This window comes from Eumetopias jubatus, unplaced genomic scaffold (assembly GCF_037043125.1).
Source record: "Eumetopias jubatus isolate StellerSeaLion01/CBP00866 unplaced genomic scaffold, mEumJub1_p1.0 scaffold_17, whole genome shotgun sequence".
In the NCBI taxonomy this organism is placed as follows: domain Eukaryota; kingdom Metazoa; phylum Chordata; class Mammalia; order Carnivora; family Otariidae; genus Eumetopias; species Eumetopias jubatus.
Genome location: NW_028274823.1, coordinates 38364385 through 38387696, shown reverse-complemented (window position 1 = coordinate 38387696; position 23312 = coordinate 38364385). Strand labels below are relative to the sequence as shown.

Genomic DNA, 23312 nt, shown 5'->3' with positions numbered 1-23312 from the left:
TTTCTTTGAACAGATGAAAGCCTAGGTTGGGCAAAGCCCACTAACCGCATTTTCAGAAATTGTATGCTTAACCTGAACTCTGACCAAGGTGAATTTTTAGAAAAGCCTCCCTGGAGAGCACTGGTGTATGCATAAGCACTGGTGTGTGCAAGAATCACCTACCCATTCAAATTAATTATGGTTCCAGGGAGCAGTAATCAGAATGCTAAGGCAATGCCTGCATTTAAATAAACACTGTCTCAAATCACTACACTGAGAGATCCTCAGCAGTTGCTGCCTGTCTCAGCCATTTTTACTTCCTCAATGCTTGGTATAAAATAGATATTGATCTCTTTCTGGTCAATTTCCGATTTAAAAAACAATCAGATGACTGCATGAATAAACACACTTATCTGCATCTTGACCTAAGAATCCAAACCTGAGGCACAGAAGCAGGTCAGGAAGCAGAGACCCAAACAAAATCACGCACTCACAGCACTGTGTGAGAGCCTTGAGATAAAGCTGCCGGGGACCAAGTTTCCTACCTGTGCTTGTTTATGCAGTTCTCCTTTGAGATCATCAAAGTACGTGCTTTCTCCTTCATCATATTCTGCATCAAACATCTCCTTCAATTTTCTCTTCTTATCCAAATGCTTTTTCTTGGCACTTTCCTCTGCACTAGGGTCAATTTCTTCCTTAACTTCTTCTGCATCTTCAATCTTAAATTTCCAGAAGAGAAAATTTTGTAAAAGTTTGTGGAGATCTTTTCTTTAAACATTAAAGCAGATCTTTAAAATTCTATCTGAGCTGCAAAAGTCTTGGTTATGATCATTAGGAAGACAAAACAAAAAACAAATGAAACCAAAACACAGCCTTTGGCTCTGAATAACATGTACTACTACAAGAGACATTTAGACATCTGCATTCCAATACACTGTCACTCCTTAATCTGGCTGGGAATGCCAAACATAAATAAAAATAACAGCAAGTGTCCCCACCCAGATGCTCCCCAGACACTGTTCTAAAGAAATACTAGGGAGAATAGGGATTTAGTTTTTTTAAATAGTACTTAAATTAAGAAGAGGAGAATGATGGCAAAAGGAACGGTAGAGAGAAAGACAGTGACTCCCAAGCTAAACTTTCAATGACTGAAGAATCATGACAACAAGAGGTAGGAGGTAACATCCAAAAGATCAAGAATAACAAACCAACAACTTTGACCTGTTCCCAATCTCCGTATTTTTAGGAAGGAATCCATCTACTCTGTAATCTACACAGATAATAAGATCTGCATTTCTTAATATGGGCCTCTCTCAGGAAATACTGACCACAGATCAAGGATCAGTGACAGCCAGCCAGCCATGACAAAATCATACCTGAGTATCTGCGCCTGGTTTTCCCTTGTGCACGTCCCCTGTTTCCAGGTCTTCAAAGTCACCATAGAGCTCTTCTGGGAAAAGAACACCCAAATGTCCTCTGTGAATAGGGCTTGCATATGACACTGTAGCACCACCAGGTGCACTGTATACTCTGAAGCCCAAATTTCATTTTTACTTATTGCTACACACCCCAGAAGAATCCTGTACTTCCACAGGCTTCTTTTTCTTGTTGAATTGTCAGTATTTCACCACCTGTTTGGATGAAGTGCATGGACCCAACCCATATTTCCTTACTTTACTTCAATATCCCACTTAGCCAAGAGCTATTTTTCCAATACAGGTGGGTAAACACTTTGCAGCAGAGATGCACACAGAGATATATGCATGGCTCTGCAGGTGAGTCCCCAAGACCAACGGTGACATGAAAAAACCATGGCTTGATTAATAACACATAGGACAAGAGTCTCAATAGTAAGATCAACACAACACAATGTCTGGCATACCTAGGAAAAACCTTGGATTACATAAAATACAGGACTTAGAGTAAGAGTGGTACCCAAAATAATGCTGAACCACATGAAGAGCTCATTAATTCACTCATCCATTTGTTTCTAGAGCTCTAAGTTTAGCTATGGGTCCTATCCTTAAAAGAAAAAGATGCTAAAACTCCTTTGGGAAGCAATATTTAGAAGTAATATTTAGATAAAACATTTTCATATAAGAAAGACCCAAAGAATCAAAGAGCCAAAGAAGATACAGTAGATGGGAAGATTCCATTTGTAATAAAAACAAAAAAGGACAAAATACTTAGGAATAAACCTTACAAGAAATGTGCCAAAACTTTATTTTAAAAACTTAAAAAGCTTTAATATGCTACCAAAGAACACATGGAATAGACATTAGCTAACACTTGCAAGTGCTTTACAGAAAAGTATTTTATGTGCCTTAACTACATTCTTCAACACAACCTAATGAAGTAGGTGTGGTTAATGTTATCTACTGAATAAAGATTACCATATATTTGAAAAAGAAGACTTAATATCAGAAAGATGTCAATTCTCCTTTTAGCACAGTTATAATAAAAAACACCACCAAGAAAAGACAACCTACTGGATGGGAGAAGATATTTGCAAATGACATATCCAAAATATATATACAACTCAATACCAAAAAAACCCAAATAATTCAATTAAAAACGGGCAAGACATGAACAGACATTTTTCCACTGACCAACAGACACATGAAAAGATGCTCAACATTACTCATTGTCAGGGAAATGCAAATCAAAACCACAATGAGATCCAACTCATACCTGTCAGAATGACTAAAATAAAAAACACAAAAAACAAGTGTTGGCAAAGGATGTGGAAAAAAAGGAACCCTTGTGCACTGTTGGTGGGAATGCAAACTGGTGCAGGAAGACCGTATGGAGGTTCCTCAAAAAATGAAAAATAGAACTATCAGATAATCCAGTAACTGCACTACTGGGTATTTACCCAAAGAATATGAAAATACTAATTTGAAAGGATATATGCATCCTTACGTTTATTATAACACTATTTACATTAGCCAAATTATGGAAGTAGCCCAAGCATCCATTGATAGATGAATGGATAAAGAAGATGTGGGGGGGGGGGGTGTGTGTAAAATGGAATATTACTCAGCCATCAAAAAGAATGAAATCTTGCCATTTGCAACAACATGAATGGAGCTAGAGAGCAAAATAAGTCAGAGAAAGACAAATACCATATGATTTTACTCACTTGTGGAATATAAGAAACAAAACAAATGAGCAAGGGAAAAGAAAAGAGACAAACCAAAAATCTCTCTTACTTATAAAGAACAAACAGATGGTTACCAGAGGGGAGAAGGCTGGGGGTATGAGTGAAATAAGGGGATTAAGAGTACACTTGTCATGATGAGAACTGAGTAATATACATAACTATTAAATTACTATATTGTACATCTGAAACTAATATAACACTGTAAGTTAATCATACTGGAATCAAAATTTAAAAAAAATACCAACACAGATTTCTGGTCTAGAAAAGAGAGTGTAGACTTATTTCTTCTGTTCCTCCCAACTAAGTATAACCAACTCCAAAAATAACACAAGAGCCTAAAGAAAATCAAAGAACTCTGAAAGGTGTAAAGAAAAAAGGGCTGGTGAGGGTCCCCGGGACCAGAGGAATAACATAATGGCCAGTGGCTCACTATACCACAACCCACAGAAAGGCAGTTCAGAGCCACTGTTTCCCAACCCCCAACCTAGCAACAGAAGGTAGACCAGGTAGACTCAATGTTCCCTCAGATCAAACTCAGATCTCAGATATTACAGGCAAGATGGCGGAGGAGTAGGAGACCTAGATTTCGTCTGGTCTCAGGAATTCACTGAATAGGGATCAAACCATTCTGAACACCTACGAACTCAACAGGAGATCAAAGAGGAGAGTAGCAACAACTATCTGAACCGAGAAGCGACCACTTACTGGAAGGTAGGACGTGCGGAGAAGTGAATCCGAGGCGATATTCCGGAGGATAGACGGCGGGGGAGGGGGCCTCCGTCGGCCGCTTCTGGCGAGTGATAGAGCCGCGGAGCACAAAATCGGAACTGTTAGAAGTGGGCTCCGCTGAGGGACGTCACTGCAGTGGCTAAGCGGGGGGTGGAATCCTCCTGGGACAGTGTGGTCTCAGGACCCTTAGGGTCACAGAAAGACCGGGGGTGCCTGAGTGCGGCAGAGCTCCCAGGTATCGGAGCAGGGAAGCCGGCTGCAGAGACGGAGCCGAGGCCCAGGCTCTCAGCTCGGGGTTGCCATAAACTGTGATCCGCGGCCCAGTCGGGCCACTGCTCCTCCAGCAGGGACCCAACAGGCGGCAGATACGGGGAGACTCCCCTTCCTTCCCGGGGAGGAGCGGCGCGGGAACGCACCGCAGGGATCTGCTGGGTTTGGAGATTCCACACGGGGTCAGGTGCCAGAGATAGCAACGCTCGGTCACAGGCCGGGTGAGCACGGAGAGCGGCCGGAGACCGGGGACAAGGGAGTGACTGCTTTTCTCTGTGGGCGCACTGCGGAACGGGGCCCCAAGTTCTCAGCTCCTCCGGGTGGAGACTGGGAGGCCACCATTTTTGCCCTGGTCCTCCAAGGCTGTACGGAGAGCTTGCAGGGAACAAAAGCTCCTGAGATCAAACCCGAGCAGCTTGCTTAGCCTCGACTGACAAGGGCGGGGCAATTCAACCTCCGGCAAAGACATTTGGAAACCACAGCAACAGGCCCCTCCCCCAGAAGATCAGCAGGAACAGCCAGCAAGCCAAGACCAAGTTTACCGATCAAGGAGAACGGGAGAACTCCAGCGCTAGGGGAATACTGCACATAGAATTCATGGCTTTTTTTTTACCATGATTCATTAGTTCATCAAAGTTAATTTTTGTTAACTGTTTTTTTTTCTTTTTCCCTTTTTCAACCAACATCTTATCAATCTTTTTAAAAAAAAATTTTTTTTATTTTTCATTTTTAGAGTCATATTTTATCCCTTCATAGTAGTTACCCTTATTTTTGGCATATATATATAAGTTGTTCTCTCTTTAAAATTTTGAGATACAGTTTCTTCTAACAGATCAAAATATACCCTAAATCACTAGTGTATGGCTCTGTTCTAGTCTCCTGCCTGATCACATTCTCTCCCTTTTTTCTTTTTTTTTTTTAAATCTTCTTTCTTTTTTCAAACAACTTCTTATCAAGTCCTTTTATAAATTCTTTTATAATTTTCATCTTTACAGTCATCTTCTATCCCTTCATTGTATCAACCCTTAATTTGTACATATATGTCTTTCTTCCTTTAAAATTTTAGGAGGCACTTTTTTCTAACAGACCAAAATACGCTCAAAATCTAGTGTGTGCAACTGATCTATGCACTAGCCTGATCATATCTGATCATATTCTGCTTTTTTTGTATTGTTCTGTTTTTGTTTTTATCTTTTTTTTCCCTTTTTTTTTCTCTTTCTTTTTTCTTTCTTTCCCTTTCTTTTCCCTTGGTTTCAGGTCTTTTCTGATTTGTATACAGTATATTTGCTGGGGACGTTGTAAACCTGTTAGCATTTTGTTCTCTCATTCATCTATTCTCCTCTGGACAAAATGACAAGACGAAAAAAATCACCTCAGCAAAAAGAACAAGCAGTAGTACCGTCAGCCAGGGACCTACTCAATACGGACATTAGTACGATGTCGGACCTAGAGTTCAGAATCATGACTTTAAAGATACTAGCTGGGCTTGAAAAAAGCGTGGAAGTTATTAGAGAAACCCTTTCTGGAGAAATAAAAGAACTAAAATCTAACCAAGTAGAAATCAAAAAGGCTATTGATGAGGTGCAATCAAAAATGGGGGCACTAACTGCTAGGATAAATGAGGCAGAAGAGAGAATCAGTGATATAGAAGACCAAATGATGGAAAATAAAGAGGCTGAGAAAAAGAGAGAGAAACAACTACAGGATCACGAGGGCAGAATTCGAGAGATAAGTGATACGATAAGACGAAACAACATTAGAATAATTGGGATCCCAGAAGAAGAAGAAAGAGAGAGAGGGACAGAAGGTATATTGGAGCAAATTATAGCAGAGAACTTCCCTAATGTGAGGAAGGAAACAGGCATCAAAATCCAGGAGGCACAGAGAGCCCCTCTCAAAATCAATAATAATAGGTCAACACCCCGACATCTAATAGGAAAACTTAGGAGTCTCAGAGACAAAGAGAAAATCCTGAAAGCAGCTCGGGAGAAGAGATATGTAACCTACAATGGTAAAAATATTAGATTGGCAACAGACCTATCCACAGAGACCTGGCAGGCCAGAAAGGACTGGTAAGATATCTTCAGAGCACTAAACGAGAAAAATATGCAGCCAAGAATACTATATCCAGCTAGGCTGTCATTGAAAATAGAAGGAGAGATAAAAAGCTTCCAGAACAAACAAAAACTAAAGGAATTTGCAAACACGAAACCAGCCCTCCAAGAAATATTGAAAGGGGTCCTCTAAGCAAAGAGAGAGCCTAAAAGCAGCAAAGATCAGAAAGGAACACAGACAACATACAGTAACAGTCACCTTACAGGCAATACAATGGCACTAAATTCATACCTTTCAATAATTACCCTGAATGTAAATGGGCTAAATGCCCCAATCAAAAGACATAGGCTATCAGATTGGATTAAAAAACAAGACCCATCAATAGGCTGTCTGCAAGAGACTCATTTTAGACCGAAAGACACCCCCAGATTGAAAGTGAGGGGGTGGAAAACCATTTACCATGCTAATGGACACCAAAAGAAAGCTGGGGTGGCAATCCTTATATCAGACAAACTAGATTTTAAAACAAAGACTGTAATAAGAGATGAGGAAGGACACTATATCCTACTTAAAGGGTCTATCCAACAAGAAGATCTAACAATTGTAAATATCTATGCCCCGAACATGGGAGCGGCCAATTATATAAGGCAATTAATAACAAAAGCAAAGAAACACATTGACAACAATACAATAATAGTGGGGGACTTTAACACCCCCCTGACTGAAATGGACAGATCATCTAAGCAAAAGATCAACAAGGAAATAAAGACTTTAAATGACACACTGGACCAAATGGACTTCACAGACATATTCAGAACATTCCATCCCAAAGCAACGGAATACACATTCTTCTCTAGTGCCCATGGAACATTCTCCAGAATTAATCACATCCCAGGTCACAAATCAGGTCTCAACCGGTACCAAAAGATTGGGATCATTCCCTGCATATTTTCAGACCACAATGCTTTGAAACTAGAACTCAATCACAGGAGGAAAGTCGGAAAGAACTCAAATACATGGAGGCTAAAGAGCATCCTACTAAAGAATGAATGGGTCAACCAGGAAATTAAAGAAGAATTCAAAAAATTCATGGAAACCAATGAAAATGAAAACACAACTGTCCAAAATCTTTGGGATACAGCAAAGGCAGTCCTGAGAGGAAAGTATATAGCAATACAAGCCTTCCTCAAGAAACAAGAAAGGTCTCAAATACACAACCTAACCCTACACCTAAAGGAGCTGGAGAAAGAACAGCAAATAAAGCCTAAACCCAGCAGGAGAAGAGAAATAATAAAGATCAGAGCAGAAATCAATGAACTAGAAACCAAAAGAACAGTAGAACAGATCAAGGAAACTAGGAGCTGGTTCTTTGAAAGAATTAACAAGATGGATAAACCCCTGGCCAGACTGATCAAAAAGAAAAGAGAAATGACCCAAATCAACAAGATCATGAATGAAAGAGGAGAGATCACAACCAACACCAAAGAAATACAAACAATTATAAGAACATATTATGAGCAACTCTATGCCAGCAAATTAGATAACCTGGAAGAAATGGGTGCATTCCTAGAGATGTATCAACTACCAAAACTGAACCAGGAAGAAATAGAAAACCTGAACAGACCTATAACCACTAAGGAAATTGAAGCAGTCATCAAAAATCTCCCAACAAACAAAAGCCCAGGGCCAGATGGCTTCCCAGGGGAATTCTATCAGACATTTAAAGAAGAATTAATACCTATTCTCCTGAAAATGTTCCAAAAAGTAGAAATGGAAGGAAAACTTCCAAATTCATTTTATGAGGCCACCATTACCTTGATCCCAAAACCAGACAAAGACCCCATCAAAAAGGAGAATTACAGACCAATATCCTTGATGAACCTGGATGCAAAAATTCTCACCAAAATACTAGCCAATAGGATCCAACAGTACATTAAAAGGATTATTCACCACGACCAAGTGGGATTTATCCCTGGGCTGCAAGGCTGGCTCAACATCCGCAAATCAATCAACGTGATACAATACATTAACAAAAGAAAGAACAAGAATCATATGATCCTCTCAATAGATGCAGAAAAAGCATTTGACAAGGGACAGCATCCTTTCTTGATCAAAACTCTTCAGAGTATAGGCATAGAGGGTACATACCTCAATATCATAAAAGCCATCTACGAAAAACCTACAGCGAATATCATTCTCAATGGAGAAAAGCTGAGAGCTTTTCCCCTAAGGTCAGGAACACGGCAGGGATGTCCACTCTCACCACTGCTATTCAACATAGTATTAGAAGTCCTAGCCATAGCAATCAGACAACAAAAAGAAATCAAAGGCATCCAAATCGGCAAAGAGGAAGTCAAACTCTCACTCTTTGCAGATGATATGATACTTTATGTGGAAAACCCAAAAGACTCCACCCCAAAACTGCTAGAACTCATACAGGAATTCAGTCAAGTAGCAGGCTATAAAATCAATGCACAGAAATCAGTGGCATTCCTATACACCAACAACAAGACAGAAGAGAGACAAACCAAGGAGTCGATCCCCTTTACAAGTGCACCCAAAACCATAAGATACCTAGGAATAAATTTAACCAAAGAGGCAAAGGATCTGTACTCAGAAAACTATAAAATACTCAGGAAAGAAACTGAAGAAGACACAAAGAAATGGAAAAACGTTCCATGCTCATGGATTGGGAGAACCAACATTGTGAAGGTGTCAATGCTACCTAGAGCAATCTACACATTCAATGCAATCCCCATCAAAATACCATCCACTTTTTTCAAAGAAATGGAACAAATAATCATAAAATTTGTATGGAACCAGAAGAGACCCCGAATAGCCAGAGGAATATTGAAAAAGAAAAGCAAAGCTGGCGGCATCACAATTCCGGACTTCCAGCTCTATTACAAAGCTGTCATCATCAAGACAGTATGGTACTGGCACAAAAACAGACACATAGATCAATGGAACAGAATCGAGAGCCCAGAAATGGACCCTCAACTCTATGGTCAACTTATCTTTGACAAAGCAGGAAAGAATGTCCAATGGAAAAAAGACAGTCTCTTCCACAAATGGTGTTGGGAAAATTGGACAGCCACATGCAGAAGAATGAAACTGGACCATTTCTTTACACCACACACAAAAATAGACTCCAAATGGTTGAAAGACCTAAACGTGAGACAGGAGTCCATCAAAATCCTAAAGGAGAACACAGGTAGCAACCTCTTCGACCTCAGCTGCAGCAACTTCTTCCTAGAAACATTGCCAAAGGCACGGGAAGCCAGGACAAAAATGAACTATTGGGATTTCATCAAGATAAAAAGCTTTGGCACAGCAAAAGAAACAGTCCACAAAACCAAAAGACAACCGACAGAATGGGAGAAAATATTTGCAAATGACATATCAGATAAAGGGCTAGTATCCAAAATCTATAAAGAACTTATCAAACTCAACACCCAAAGAACAAATAATCCAATCAAGAAATGGGCAGAAGACATGAACAGACATTTTTCCAAAGAAGACATCCAAATGGCCAACAGGCACATGAAAAAGTGCTCAACATCGCTCGGCATCAGGGAAATCCAAATCAAAACCTCAATGAGATACCACCTCATACCCGTCAGAATGGCTAAAATTAACAAGTCAGGGAATGACAGATGTTGGTGGGGATGTGGAGAAAGGGGAACCCTCTTACACTGTTGGTGGGAATGCAAGCTGGTGCAACCACTCTGGAAAACAGTATGGAGGTTCCTCAAACAGTTGAAATTAGAGCTACCATTCGATCCAGCAATTGCACTACTGGGTATTTACCCCAAAGATACAAATGTAGGGATCCTAAGGGGTACGTGCACCCCAATGTTCATAGCAGCAATGTCCACAATAGCCAAACTGTGGAAAGAGCCAAGATGTCCATCGACAGATGAATGGGTAAAGAAGATGTGGTATATATACACAATGGAATATTATGCAGCCATCAAAAGGAATGAGATCTTGCCATTTGCAATGACGTGGATGGAACTGGAGGGTGTTATGCTTGTGAAATAAGTCAATCAGAGAAAGACATGTATCATATGACCTCACTGATAGGAGGAAATCTTAATCTCAGGAACAAACTGAGTGTTACTGGAGTGGTTGGGGGTGGGAAGGATGGGGTGGCTGGGTGATAGACATTGGGGAGGGTATGTGCTACAGTGAGCGCTGTGAATTGTGCAAGTCTGTTGAATCACAGATCTGTACTTCTGAAACAAATAACGCAACATATTTTAAGAAAAAAGAAAAAGAAGAAGACAGTAGGAGAGGAAGAATGAAGGGGAGTAAGTCAGAGGGGGAGACGAACCAGGAGAGATGATGGACTCTGAAAAACAAACTGAGGGTTCTAGAGGGGAGGAGGGTAGGGGGACGGGTTAGCCTGGTGATGGGTATTAAAGAGGGCACATTCTGCATGGAGCACTGGGTGTTATGAACAAACAATGAATCATGGAACACTACACCAAAACAAATGATGTAATATATGGTGATTAACATAACAATAAAAAATTAAAAAAAAAAACTCAGATCTCAGCAGTAACACTGGGTAAACCAGGCAGCACTGGTAAAGGGGGTGCTTTGAAAGCCCCACTGACAATAAGTGATGAGGGGAAGTGTTCGCCTTCCCCAAAGAGCCTGAATCTCCTTTCCTCCACCAAGATACACCAGGTTATTGTCAAAGGGAGATTCTGCCAGGCATGAGGCTCTCCTCCCTCATCTGAAAAGAATGTGTACCCTAGGAGGACCAGCAAAGATATCCCCACAGCAAGCAAACTAGCCCTACAGGCCAAGACAACCTCCCCCCACCTAGCCACAACAGGGGGCCCAGATTAGGGAAGGTCCTGTCTCCTCAGGCAGTACCCGCAGAGACCGGTAGCATCAGATAAACTAAGCAGATCAAAATAGTACCACAAAAGCTCTAAAATTAAATTGTCATTGGAACCACAGCCCATAAAGTAGACCAGGACCTGCACACTAATCCTAAACAAGAGGACTGCATGCTAAAATAAAAAAATTACATAGGACCCAGTGTCTCCTAACATAAAAACCAAACGTGTAGGATACAATAGATAATCACCTGTCATACCCCAATCCGGGAAAATTTTAACTGAAATGTGAAAAGATATCTGACATCAACAATAAAATGAATCAGATCTTGAAATTATCTGACTTGTACTTAAAGCAGCCATTACCAAAATGCTTCATCAAGCGACTAAAAATCCTTTGGCAACAACCAAAAAATTGAAAATCTCAGCAAAGAAACTGAAGAACCAAACAGAAATTATAGAACTGAAAAATACAACAGAAGAAATTTTAAAAGCTTGCTAGATGGGCTCAATAGTAAGAGTGAAGATGACAGAGGATAGAATCAGAGAACTTGAGGCCAGATCAACAGAATTTATCCAGTCTGAACACTGTGGAGGAAAAACAGCCAAAAAAACAAATGAGCAGAGCCTCATGGACCTGTGGGGCAGAAAGAAAAGATCCACCCTTTATATGATCTCACAAGGATACCTGGATTGAAAGAAATAATGACTGAAGCTCCCCAAATCTGGTAAAAGACATAAACCTAAAAGATTCAAGAAGCTGAGCAAATTTCAAACAGAGTAATCCCAACGAAATCTTCACCAATCAAACTTCTGAAAACTGAAAACAAAGATAAAAATCTTGAGAGCAGCCAGAAAGAAATGACAGATTCACACCAATTCAAAATGACAGTGCATTTCTCTTCTGAAATCAGAGGTCAGAGGGAAGTGGTACATTTTTCATGTGCTGAAGTAAAGAACTGTCAGCTATGATTCTACATCCAGTGAAACTACCCTTCAGAAATGAAGGGTTGGAAATAAAGACATTCTCACATGGATAACAACTACAGGAATCTGTCGCTAGCATACCTACTCTTAAAAAGTGGCTAAAGTGGGGCACCTGGGTGGCTCAGTCAGTTAAATGTCTGACTTTGGCTCAGATCGTTATCTCAGAGTCTTGGGATTGAGCCCCACATCGGTCTCCCTGCTCAGTGGGGAGGTCTGCTTCTCCCTCTCCCTCTGCCCCCTACTCATGCTCACTCTCTGGCTCTCTCTCTCTCAAATAAAATCTTAAAAAAAAAATGGCTAAAGAAAGTTCTTAAGCAGTAAGTAAATTATAAAAGAAGAAATCTGGGACTACTGGGAAAAAAAGAAAAAACAAACAAAAGACCAAAAGCATGGCTACATACAATAAAATAGCCTTTTTCTTATGAGTTTTTAAAATCATATTTGAAGATTGAAAAAAAATTATAGCACTATCTAATACACAAACCAATAATATTTAAAAGTGGGAACGATAAAGGGACCGAAATGGAAGAAAAGTTTCCACGTTACTCAAAATGATAAAATGCTGGCACCAGCAGGCTATTATATTACAATGAGCAACAACTACAAAAACTAGAGACACTCAAACACTGTAAACATGTCAAGACAGAAGAAAATGAAAACAGAGGAAAGACAGAAGAATTAGAATCAGAGTAAACAAACAACAGTAAAATATCAGACTTACACAATTACATATAGTAAGTACCTTAAATGTAAATGGCATAATATACCAATCAAAATACAGATTGACAGAGAGGACAGAAGCACATAATCTACTATACATGCTGTTTACAAGAAACTCCCCTTAGATTTAACAACTCAAGTAAGTTGAGAGTAAAAGGGGAAAGATATACTGTGTAACCCATCTTTTAAAAAAGCAAGAATGGCTAAATTATTATCTCATAAAATAAACTTCAGAGCAAAGAAAACTATCAGAGCCAGAGAAAGACTTAACTGAACTGTAAGGCCTAAAATTTCATGGGCTGCCTTGACATCCTTGAGCCTCACAGGGTCCCAAAGGTCTAGCCGTGAGTAGGCCTACCAGATATGTCCCTGCCCTATGGGAAAGGCTCCCCATCCTGATGGTTCTTTTTCAGTTGGACCACCCACACCCCACCTATCCCTCAACCTAACAGGTTTCACTTCACCTCTCTGCCAGCCCATTAATTTATTCAAACACATTAATCACATCCTGTCAAGGGAACCAATGGTCATCCTATGCTCATTTAGGTACAAAGCCTTTCTCCCAAAGCCCCTGGTTGTTCAATCTCTGCATGGCATGCAGTATTCCCTTCCCTCAGGCTGTGAGTGTATGTGACTAATAAACTGCTGTCAATCGCATCTGTCCAGTGTCAGGTGTTGTGTGTTCAGCCATCCCCATAACCCTAGAGCTGGAATCTCTCCTTCACCAACGGGGTGAACAGGAGGTGACCATAATACACAACAACAAAAGGATCAATCCACCCGAAAGACATACCAATCCTAAACGTATGTGCACCAAACAGAGCCTCAAATATAAAAAGCAAAAATTGATAGAGCTGAAAGAGATAGATAAGTCCAAAATAATACATGGTGACTTCAATATCCTCCTCTCAGGAACGGATAAAATTAAGTCTGAAAATCAGCAAAGATAGAGAAGATTTGAACAATACAGCCAACCCAACAGAATCTAACTGACATATATAGAACATGATACCCAACAACAACAGAATAAACAATTTTTAAAGCATCCACAGAACATCTATCAAGACAGGGCACAGTCTGGGTAATAAAGCAAATCTAAACAAATGTAAAACATCTGAAATCATGAGTATGTTCTTAGAATATAATGTAATTAACTGAAAATCAGTAACAGAAAGACAAGAAAATTCCTAAACATTTTGTAGTTTGCAGGCAAAAAACACTAAATAATGCATGGATCAAAGAGAAGTCTCACAGGAAACAGAAAAATGCACAGAACTGAATTAAAATTTGGGGGGAGTGGCTAAGCAGTGCAGAGAAAGCAATTTACAGCACTAAATGTTCATATTAGAAATGAGAAAAGGTCTCAAACCAATAATCTAAGAAAACTGAAAAGTACAAAATAACCTAAAACAAGCAAAGAACAGAAATAATAAAGATAAAAGCAAAAACCAATAAAATTGGAAAACTGAAAAATGGAACACAGAAATCAATGAAACCAAAAGCTGATTATTTGAAAAAAATCAACAAAATTAATAAACCTACTGACAAAGAGAAAAAGGAAGCGGATACAAATCACCAATTATCAAGAATGAAATGGGGTTACCACAACCGATCCTGCAGCCACTGAAAGGTTATTAAATGAATACTATGAGTATTATACTCAGAATACCCAAGCTAGCTTCTTGGAGAAGGCACTTAGTGAAACTTTCACTTTGCCAAAAGCCTTTGAAATTCCTTGAAAACCATAAGATAGCAAAATTCAGAAATCCATTCCAAGATGGAATAAATAACCTAAATTATTTAAATTATCCTATAACCGTTAAAGAAATAAAACTTGTCGTTATAAGCTCCCAAAAAAGAAATCTCCAGGCCCTGACCATTTCACTGGAGATTATACCAAACATTTTAAAAATTAACATTCCAATTCTACACAATCTCTTCCAGTAAACAGAAAAATTGGGAATACTTTGGAATCATTTTATGAAGCCAATATTACTCTGACACCAAAACTAAATGAAGACAGTACCAAAAAAAATCCCCCAAAACAAAAAACCAATGCTATAGACCAGTATCTCTTATAAACTTAGATGCAAAATTCCTTAACAAAATACTATCAAATAAAGTTCAACAACATATAAAAAGAATTATATATCATGACCAAGTGGGATTTATTCCAGGTATGCAAAGCTGGTTCAAAATTCAAAAATTGATCAATGTATTCCACTATATCAAAAGGGTAAGGAATAAAAAATTCATATGATCATATCAACTGACACTGAAAGGCAATTTACAAAATTCACCACCCATTCATAATTTAAAAAAAAAAGAAAAAGAAAAACATCTCTCAGTATAGCAGGAATACAGAAGAATGGAGCACATAAAGAGCATCCACAGAGAAACCAAACTAACATCATACATAATAGTGAAAAATACTGGGAACAAGGCAAGATTTCCTCTTAGCACTAATCCTAGTCATTATATAAGAAAAAATTTAAATTAAATATAAATATATTTAATATACATATACATATAATTATAATTGCACTGCTGGGTATTTACCCCAGAAATACAAAAACACTAACTCAAAGGGATACATGCATCCCCATGTTTATGGCAGCATTATTTTCAATAGCCAAACTACAGACGCAGCCCAAGTGTCCGTTGATAGATAAATGGATAAAGAAGATGTGGTGTGTGTGTGTGTGTGTGTGTGTGTGTGTGTGTATATATATATATATATACACACACACACACATATATATGTATGTATACACACACACACACACACACACAGGAATATTATTCAGCCATCGAAAAGAATGAAATCTTGCCATCTGCAACAACATGGATGGATCTAGAGAGTATAACGCTAGGAACAAAACAAATGAGCAAAGGAAAAAAGAGACAAACCAAGAAACAGATTCTTAGCTATAGAGAACAAACTGATGGTTACCAGAGAGGAGGTAGGTGAGGAAATGGGGATTAAAGAGTACACTTATCACTATGAAAAAATAAATAAATAAAATGATTATAAATAAGTAAATAAAAATAAAAAGCCACAGGTTGAAAAGAAATAATACTGTTCCTATTTGCAGATAACACAACTATGTAAAAAATCCCAAGCAATCTAGACCAAAAAAAATCCCCTCCCAACTAATAAGTGGGTTCAGCAGAATAGAAGATAAACACATAAAAATCAATCAAAATGAAATACTTCAGTATAAACTTATCAAAATATACTCACCATTAGGATGCCAAATATTACAAAACACTGATGAAGGAAATTAAAGACAAATAAATGCTCCTGGATTAGAATACTCAAAATAGTAAAGATTCTCCCCAAACTGACCTATAGGTTTAATGCAACTCCCATCAAAATCCCAGCAGTTTTTTTGTAGATACAGACAAGCCTATTCTAACATTTATATGCAGTCACAGGCCCTAGGATAAACCAACCTTCAAAAAGAAGAATAAAGTGAGAGGAATCACTCTACCCAGTATTAATGTTTACTATGTAACCACAGTAACCAAGATAGTGTGGTATGGGTGGAAGGCCTGACACATGAATCAATGCAACACAAGAGAGAACCCAGCAATAAACCCACACAAAGATGCTTAACTGATTTTTGACAAAGGTGCAAAAGCAAATCAATGAAACAAAAAGTGCTTGAAGAATATACACCTCAGGCAAAAATATAACCCTTAACCTAAACCTCACACCTTATAAAGAAATCAAAATAGGGGTGCCTGGGTGGCTCAGTCAGTTAAGTGGCCAACTCTTGGTTTCGGCTCAGGTCATGATCTCATGGGTTATGAGAGCCCCACATGTCAGACTCCACACTCAGTGGAGAGTCTGCTTGAAGATTCTCTCCTTCTGCCCCTACTCACGTGCATGCGCACTCTCTTCTCTCTAAAATAAATAAACCTTAAAAAAAAATCAAAATAGATTGCTGCCATAAACAGAAAATAAGAGTATAAAATTCTTAGAAAACAACATAGGCGAAACTCATCAGGATCTAGGAATAGAAAATAATTCCTAGACTTGACATGATCCCTAAAAACGATAAAATGATAAAGTGGACCTCAGCAAAACTAAAAGCTTTTGCTCTGTGAAAGGCCCTATTAAGAAATGAAAAGACAAGCTACATACTAGGAGAAAATATCTGCAAACCACATATCCAATAATGGAATAAAATATATAAAGAACTCCCAATATCCAACATTAAAAAAAGAATCCAATAAGAAAAATGGCAAAAGACATCCATGAACATTTTATAAAAGAATACACTGCAAATAATAAAATGTGGCAAAAATGATAAAATGCTCACCATCATTAGCCATCAGGGAAATACAAAATGAAACCACAGTGAAATACCACTCTTAGACTGGATAAAATAAATAATAGTGAGGACATCAAATACCGGCAAGGATATGAAGAAACTGGATCATTCATATATTACTGGTGGAAATATAAAAAGGCCCAACTACTTTGGCAGTTTCCTATAAAGCTAAATATGCAATTACCATACAACCCAGCAACTGTATTCTTAGGCATTTATCCCAGAAAAATAGGAAGTTCATATTTATATAAAAACCTGTACATAAATGTTCATAGCAGTTCAATTCTCAATAGCCAAAAACTGGAAACCCAGATGTACTTCAGTGGGTGAATGGTTAAACAAACTGCTACATCCAGATCAGAAAGTACTACTTACTACTCTGCAATAAAAAGGAATGAACTACAGTCACATGCAACAACTTTCATGGACCTCTCTAGGGAATTATGATGAATGCGGGAAAAAATCAATCATAAAAAGTTACATATTGTATGATTCCGTTTATTTAACATTCTTAAAAATTTTAACATTATAGAAATGAAAAACAGGTAAGTGGTTGACAGGTAGGAACTTGGAGATGGGTGACAGCAAGGAGCTAAATGTGTTTAAAAAAGAGCAATACAAAGTATCCTATGGTGATGGAAATATTCTGTATTATAACTGTTTGTAGATACATAAACCTACACATGTGATAAAATAGCACAGAACTAAACACACACACACAGACAAAACATACAAGCATAAGTAAAACTGGGGAAATCTATGTTAAGATCAGTGGATGGAATCAACATTAATATAAAGGTTGTGGTCTTATACTATATAGGACACAGTACAATATACAAGAGCTCTCTCTGTCTTAGGTCTTACACATGCATGTCAATTTAATTCAGTCTACAATTATCTCAAAACAGGAAGTTTATTTAGAGAAAAAACACTAAACCTTGGGTCACGACAGGGGCAAAGATTTCTCAGATACATTACCAAAAGCACAGTCCATTAAAAAAAAATTGGCCTTCATCAAAATTAAAAACTTTTGCTCTGCAAAAGACACTGTTAAAAATATGAAAAGACGAACCTCATACTAGGCAAGGATAATTAAAATCACAAGTGATAAAGGACTCCAGTAAACTAAACAGATTAAAATACTTCATAAGAGATTTGACAAACACTTCACCAAAGAAGAAACAGATGGAAAATAAGCACACAAAAATGCTCAATATCATTAGTCATTAGGAAAATACACATGAAAACCATGAGATATCGTTCTATACCTAAAGATTATCTAAAACTAAAAAGACTGACTGTATATCAAGTACTGGCAAGGACATGGAATAACTGGAAATCTCATAAAGTGCTAATGGCAATACAAAATGGTACAACCACTTAGGAAAACAATTTGGCTATTTCTTAAAAAATTAAACATACATCTACCACATGATCCTTTCAGCCCACTCTGAGGTATGAACCCAACAGAAATGAAAGCAGTTGTTCATACAAAAACTTGTGCAAGCATGTTCACAGTAGCTTTATTTGCAAGAGCCAAAACCCAGAAATAACCTAAATGTCACCAACAGGTCAACAGACAAACAAACTGCAGAGCATCATACAATGGAATACTACTCACTAATAAAAGAAATCAACTATTCAGCAATAAAAAAGGACGAAGATGCAACAGGATGGAATATCTCAAAATAATTATGCTGAGTGGAAGAAAAGAGTACATACTGTATGATTCTACTTATATAAAATTCTAGAGGGTACAAACTACTATATAGTGGCAGAAAGCGGTTGAGTGGCTAAAAGAAGAAAAATATTTACAATCAATGAAAGAGGATAAATATCCTTTAAAGAATAATTTTACAAATCAGTAAAAAAACACATTAATACCCCATCAGAAAAATGAGCAAAGAACACAAAGAATTCAGCAAAGAAATGCCATAGCCAACATACCTTCAATATTCTCACTTACTAGTAATCAAAAGAATGCCAGTTATAAATATAAAAAGAAACAATTTTCATTTATCAAATTGCCAAAAATAACATTTTTTTTAAATGGGTAGTATTCAATACTGAATGAAAGCAGTAAAATGTGTACTAAGATACACTGCTTAAGGGCATATAAGTAAGAACGACTTTCTGAAAAACCTTTTGGGAGTTGTGGTTCATAAAATGACTCAACAATTCTAACTTTTATGAATCTAACTTATGAAAATAAAAAATGTGACCCAAGAGTTATTTCAGGGTGCTCCAGTGCAGAGTTATTCATAATATGGACAAGGTAAATTGCTTAAATGAGAAACTGTGAACTGAATTACGATATGAGAGAATTAAATCGTAAACATGAAACCTCTGAAAAAATTTAATGATGCAATTTATATAAAGTAGGATTATAACTAGAAATTTTAAAAATTTGTAAATGACTGGAAATAAACTCAAAAAATTAACAAAGGTTTTTTAACAGATGGTGGAGGTTATGGTATGACTTTTTATTCTAGACGTTCTACAATGTATACCACCTTCATTACTAAAAAGAAAAATATGTTATTTGAGTTTATTTTTCACACACACAAAAACCCATTTTTAACAAACACATGATAAGATTTATGGAAAGCCTCCCACTTTTCTTTAAGGTCCATTTCTAATAAGTCAGTTAACCAGGGGAAGAAAATAAGATCACCATAAAAAGAGGAACCAGAATATTACCCATAAACTCCTCTGTCAGCGTTTCCCAAAGCATTTCACATTTGCCTATTATTTCCAACTTTTTAAAGATACAGAATAAAATATAGAGAAGACAGTCTTCTCTGAAAAATAAGGCCCTTTACTTACCATCTTCTGCTAAAATCTTGGCTGCATCTTTCTCCTCTTCCCACTTCCCAGTCACAAAGCAATCTCTGATACTGTTCATAACCTTACACAGAAAAGTCAGCACTTAGTTGACATGTTCCAACCACTCAACGAAACAACGGAAATTAAGAAACAGTAGTAGGTGACAACTTACCTTTAAATACTTTTCAAGACACATTTTTTTTGGAAATTCTCATTCTAACTAGACATATGAGATATGTTAATCTTTGATGTAGATAGTATAACCACAGAGATAAAAACTTAAATGTTGTAACATTAAGCAGTGGATGGGGAGGTACTATTAGCTCACTGACTTCATAAGTAAACAAATTTCCTAAAGCAACTGATTTTCAAAGATTATTAGTATTCCTAAGGCAATGCAGTTAGACAGCATTTAGAAAGTTGGTTTTACTATTTGTTAATCCACACTTATTATGGCTATTTGAAAATTTAATTACTTGACCAACGATAATTTTCTGACAAAGGCTAAATGTCCTGGATAAACACGATCGGGCAGAAAGTACTGATGAAGTTCCCAGTCTCAGACCTGCTAGATCATCTAGTATATACATGTAGCAGATGTTGGGTGCCCCCCTTAAATACAGAGTAAAACCTGTACACAACTCTCTGTTTCAGAATCTCTTTCCTGGGGAAACTGACCTATGACAGATTATGTCATTCACTGCCAAGGCCTTAAAAGCACACTTATAGACATTTTCAGATAGGTCCTGGCTTTCACCTCAATCATATTTTGGTCATGAATCATGTTTTTCACATACAACCTCACTCTCAAAGAGCAGCTTTGAGGCTAGCATGATTACAATGGATGCAAAAGCAAATCTGTTCATTTACTCATTTCTTCATGCTTATAATCACTCACTAAATATTTACTAAACATCTGCTCTATGCCAAGAAGCTTCGTAGGCAACTGAAGGATGGCAGACTGTTAGAAGAAAATCCTTACTTTCACGAAAATTAACAATTGACTTAGGGGAACCAAAGACCAAAAAATTAAAAAATAGACCCTCCATGAAAAAAACACTAAACAAACCAAGAGTAGAAGGGAACTTCCTCAACCTGATAAACAGCATCCATGAAAAACCCACAGCTAGCATCATACTAAATGGTTAAAATAGAGAACTTTCCCCCTAAGATCAGGAGTAAAACAAGGCCGTCTCCTCTCACCACTTCTATTCAACACTGTACTAGACGTTCTAGCCAGGACAATTAGGCAAGAAATTGAAATAAAGGCATCTAGTTTAGAAAGGAAAACTACCTCTACTCATAAATGATATGGTCTTATATATAGAAAATCCTAGGGATCCGCTGAAAAACTTTCAGAATAAATGAGTTTGGCAAGGTTGCAAAATACTAGATCAATATACAACAATAAATTTTATTTCTATACACTAACAATGAACAATCCAAATATAAAATTGAAAAAACAGTTCTTTTTACAATAGCACTGAAAACAATAAAATACTGGAAATAAGTTCAATAAAAGAAGTGCAAAGCTTATACTGATAACTACAAAAATGTTCTTGAAAGAAATTAAAGATCTAAATAAATGGAAAGGCATCCCATGTTAATGGAACAGAAAACTTAATATTGTTAAGATATCAATACCATCCAAAGTGATCTACAGATTCAACACAATCCCTATTAAAATCCCAACTGGCCTCTTTGGAGAAATGAAAAAGCTGATCCTACAATATAGAAAACCCAAAGGATCCAGATAGGTAAAACAATCTTAAAAAAGAACAAAGCTGGAGGACTCACATTTTCAATTTTAAAACTTACTACAAAGCAACAGTAATCAAACAGTAAGGTATTAGCATAAAGAAAGATATAAGTCAGTGAAATATAATTAAGAGTCCATAAATAAACCCATGTATCTATGGTCAAGTGATTTTCATTCAGGGTGCCAAGACAAGGCAATGGAGAAAGAACAGTCTTTTCAACAAATGGTGCTAGGACAACTGGGACATCTACAGGCAAAAGAATGAAGTTGAACTTATCTCACACCAAATACTAAAATTAACTTGAAATGGATCAATGACCTAAATATAAGAACTAAACTCTAAAACTATTAGATGAAAACATAAGAGTGAAGCTTCATGATCTCAGATTTGGCAATGGTTTCTTAGATATGATACCAAACACAGAAACAACAGAAATACAAATAAGTTATACCTCATTAAAATTCAGAACTTTGTTGGGGCACCTGGGTGGCTCAGTTGGTTAAACATTTGCCTTCGGCTCAGGTCATGATGCCAGGGTCCTGGGATCGAGCCCCACACTGGGCTCCCTGCTCAGCGGGGAGACTTCTTATCCCTCTCCCTCTGCCCCTCTAGCTCCCCAACCCCACTCATGCTCTCTCTCACACACTCTCTCTCAAATAAATAAAATCTTTAAAAGAAAAATTTAATTTTGCACTTTAAAGACAACCTACAGAATGAGAGAAAATATTTGTAAATCATATATCTGACAAACTGAATATATAAACAACTTTTACAACTCGATGACAAAAAAACACAATTTTTTAAATGGGCAAACCATATGAATTGACATTTCTTCAAATGGCCAGTAAGCACATGAAAAGATGCCCAATATCATTAGCTATCAGAGAAAAGCAAATCAAAACAATGAGATACTACTTCACACCAACAGAATGGCTGTAATAATAATAATAATAATAGTAATAACAAGTGTTGGTAAGGATGTAGAGAAATCAGAAACCACATACACTGCTGGTGGGAATGTAAACCTGTGTAGCCACTTTTGGAAAGAGAAATGAGGGAACAAACAAAAAAACTCTGTTTTCAGTAATCATATTAATAGTAACGTGCTAATGTTATTCTGACACTATTTTGTACATAAGTGGGGTAAAGCAAATGAGTGATTATACACTTTTCTAATTTCATCATCTTGAAAGTCAAACGGAATTAATTCCCCAGTGGAAAAACAGAGATACAAAAGTAAAATAAAAGAGGTTAAATAAGAACTCTGTAGTTCCGAATCTGAATTGGAAATAACTGTATGAATTCTAGCTTTGGTCACTGAAAAGCCTAGAAACAATGACCAATCCATAGTAGTGTGTATTCCTATAACTAGATTGTGATGCTGAAATACCATTTTGTACTAAAAGAAATCAGGACTTCTTATAGCTGCTTCCCAGTCTGGCATCAGAAATGTAGAAGATGATCCTGGAATACCTCATCATATCAGATGGCAAAGAAGCAATCAAAGACTATTAGGATCATGTCAAAAGAATTTAGGAACCAACTTAAAGAGACTCCCACTGGCCAGAAATGGGATAATAGGAGTATCCATAAGGATAACAAGTTCAGTGGAAGGAAACACTCAATATTA

The 23312-nt window shown here is 37.4% G+C and overlaps 1 protein-coding gene across 2 annotated transcripts in view; it reads right to left on the bottom strand.

The window, feature by feature from the left end:
* BMS1 (BMS1 ribosome biogenesis factor) overlaps positions 1 to 23312 on the bottom strand; it is a 49502-nt gene that overhangs the window by 8460 nt on the left and 17730 nt on the right. For both annotated transcript variants that reach the window (XM_028098609.1, XM_028098610.2), the window contains exons 13-15: positions 19923 to 20004; positions 1356 to 1429; positions 525 to 698 (exon numbers count right to left, since the gene is read on the bottom strand). In XM_028098609.1, coding sequence (XP_027954410.1) covers positions 525 to 698; positions 1356 to 1429; positions 19923 to 20004 — 330 coding nt within the window. The remainder of the gene's footprint in view (positions 1 to 524; positions 699 to 1355; positions 1430 to 19922; positions 20005 to 23312) is intronic.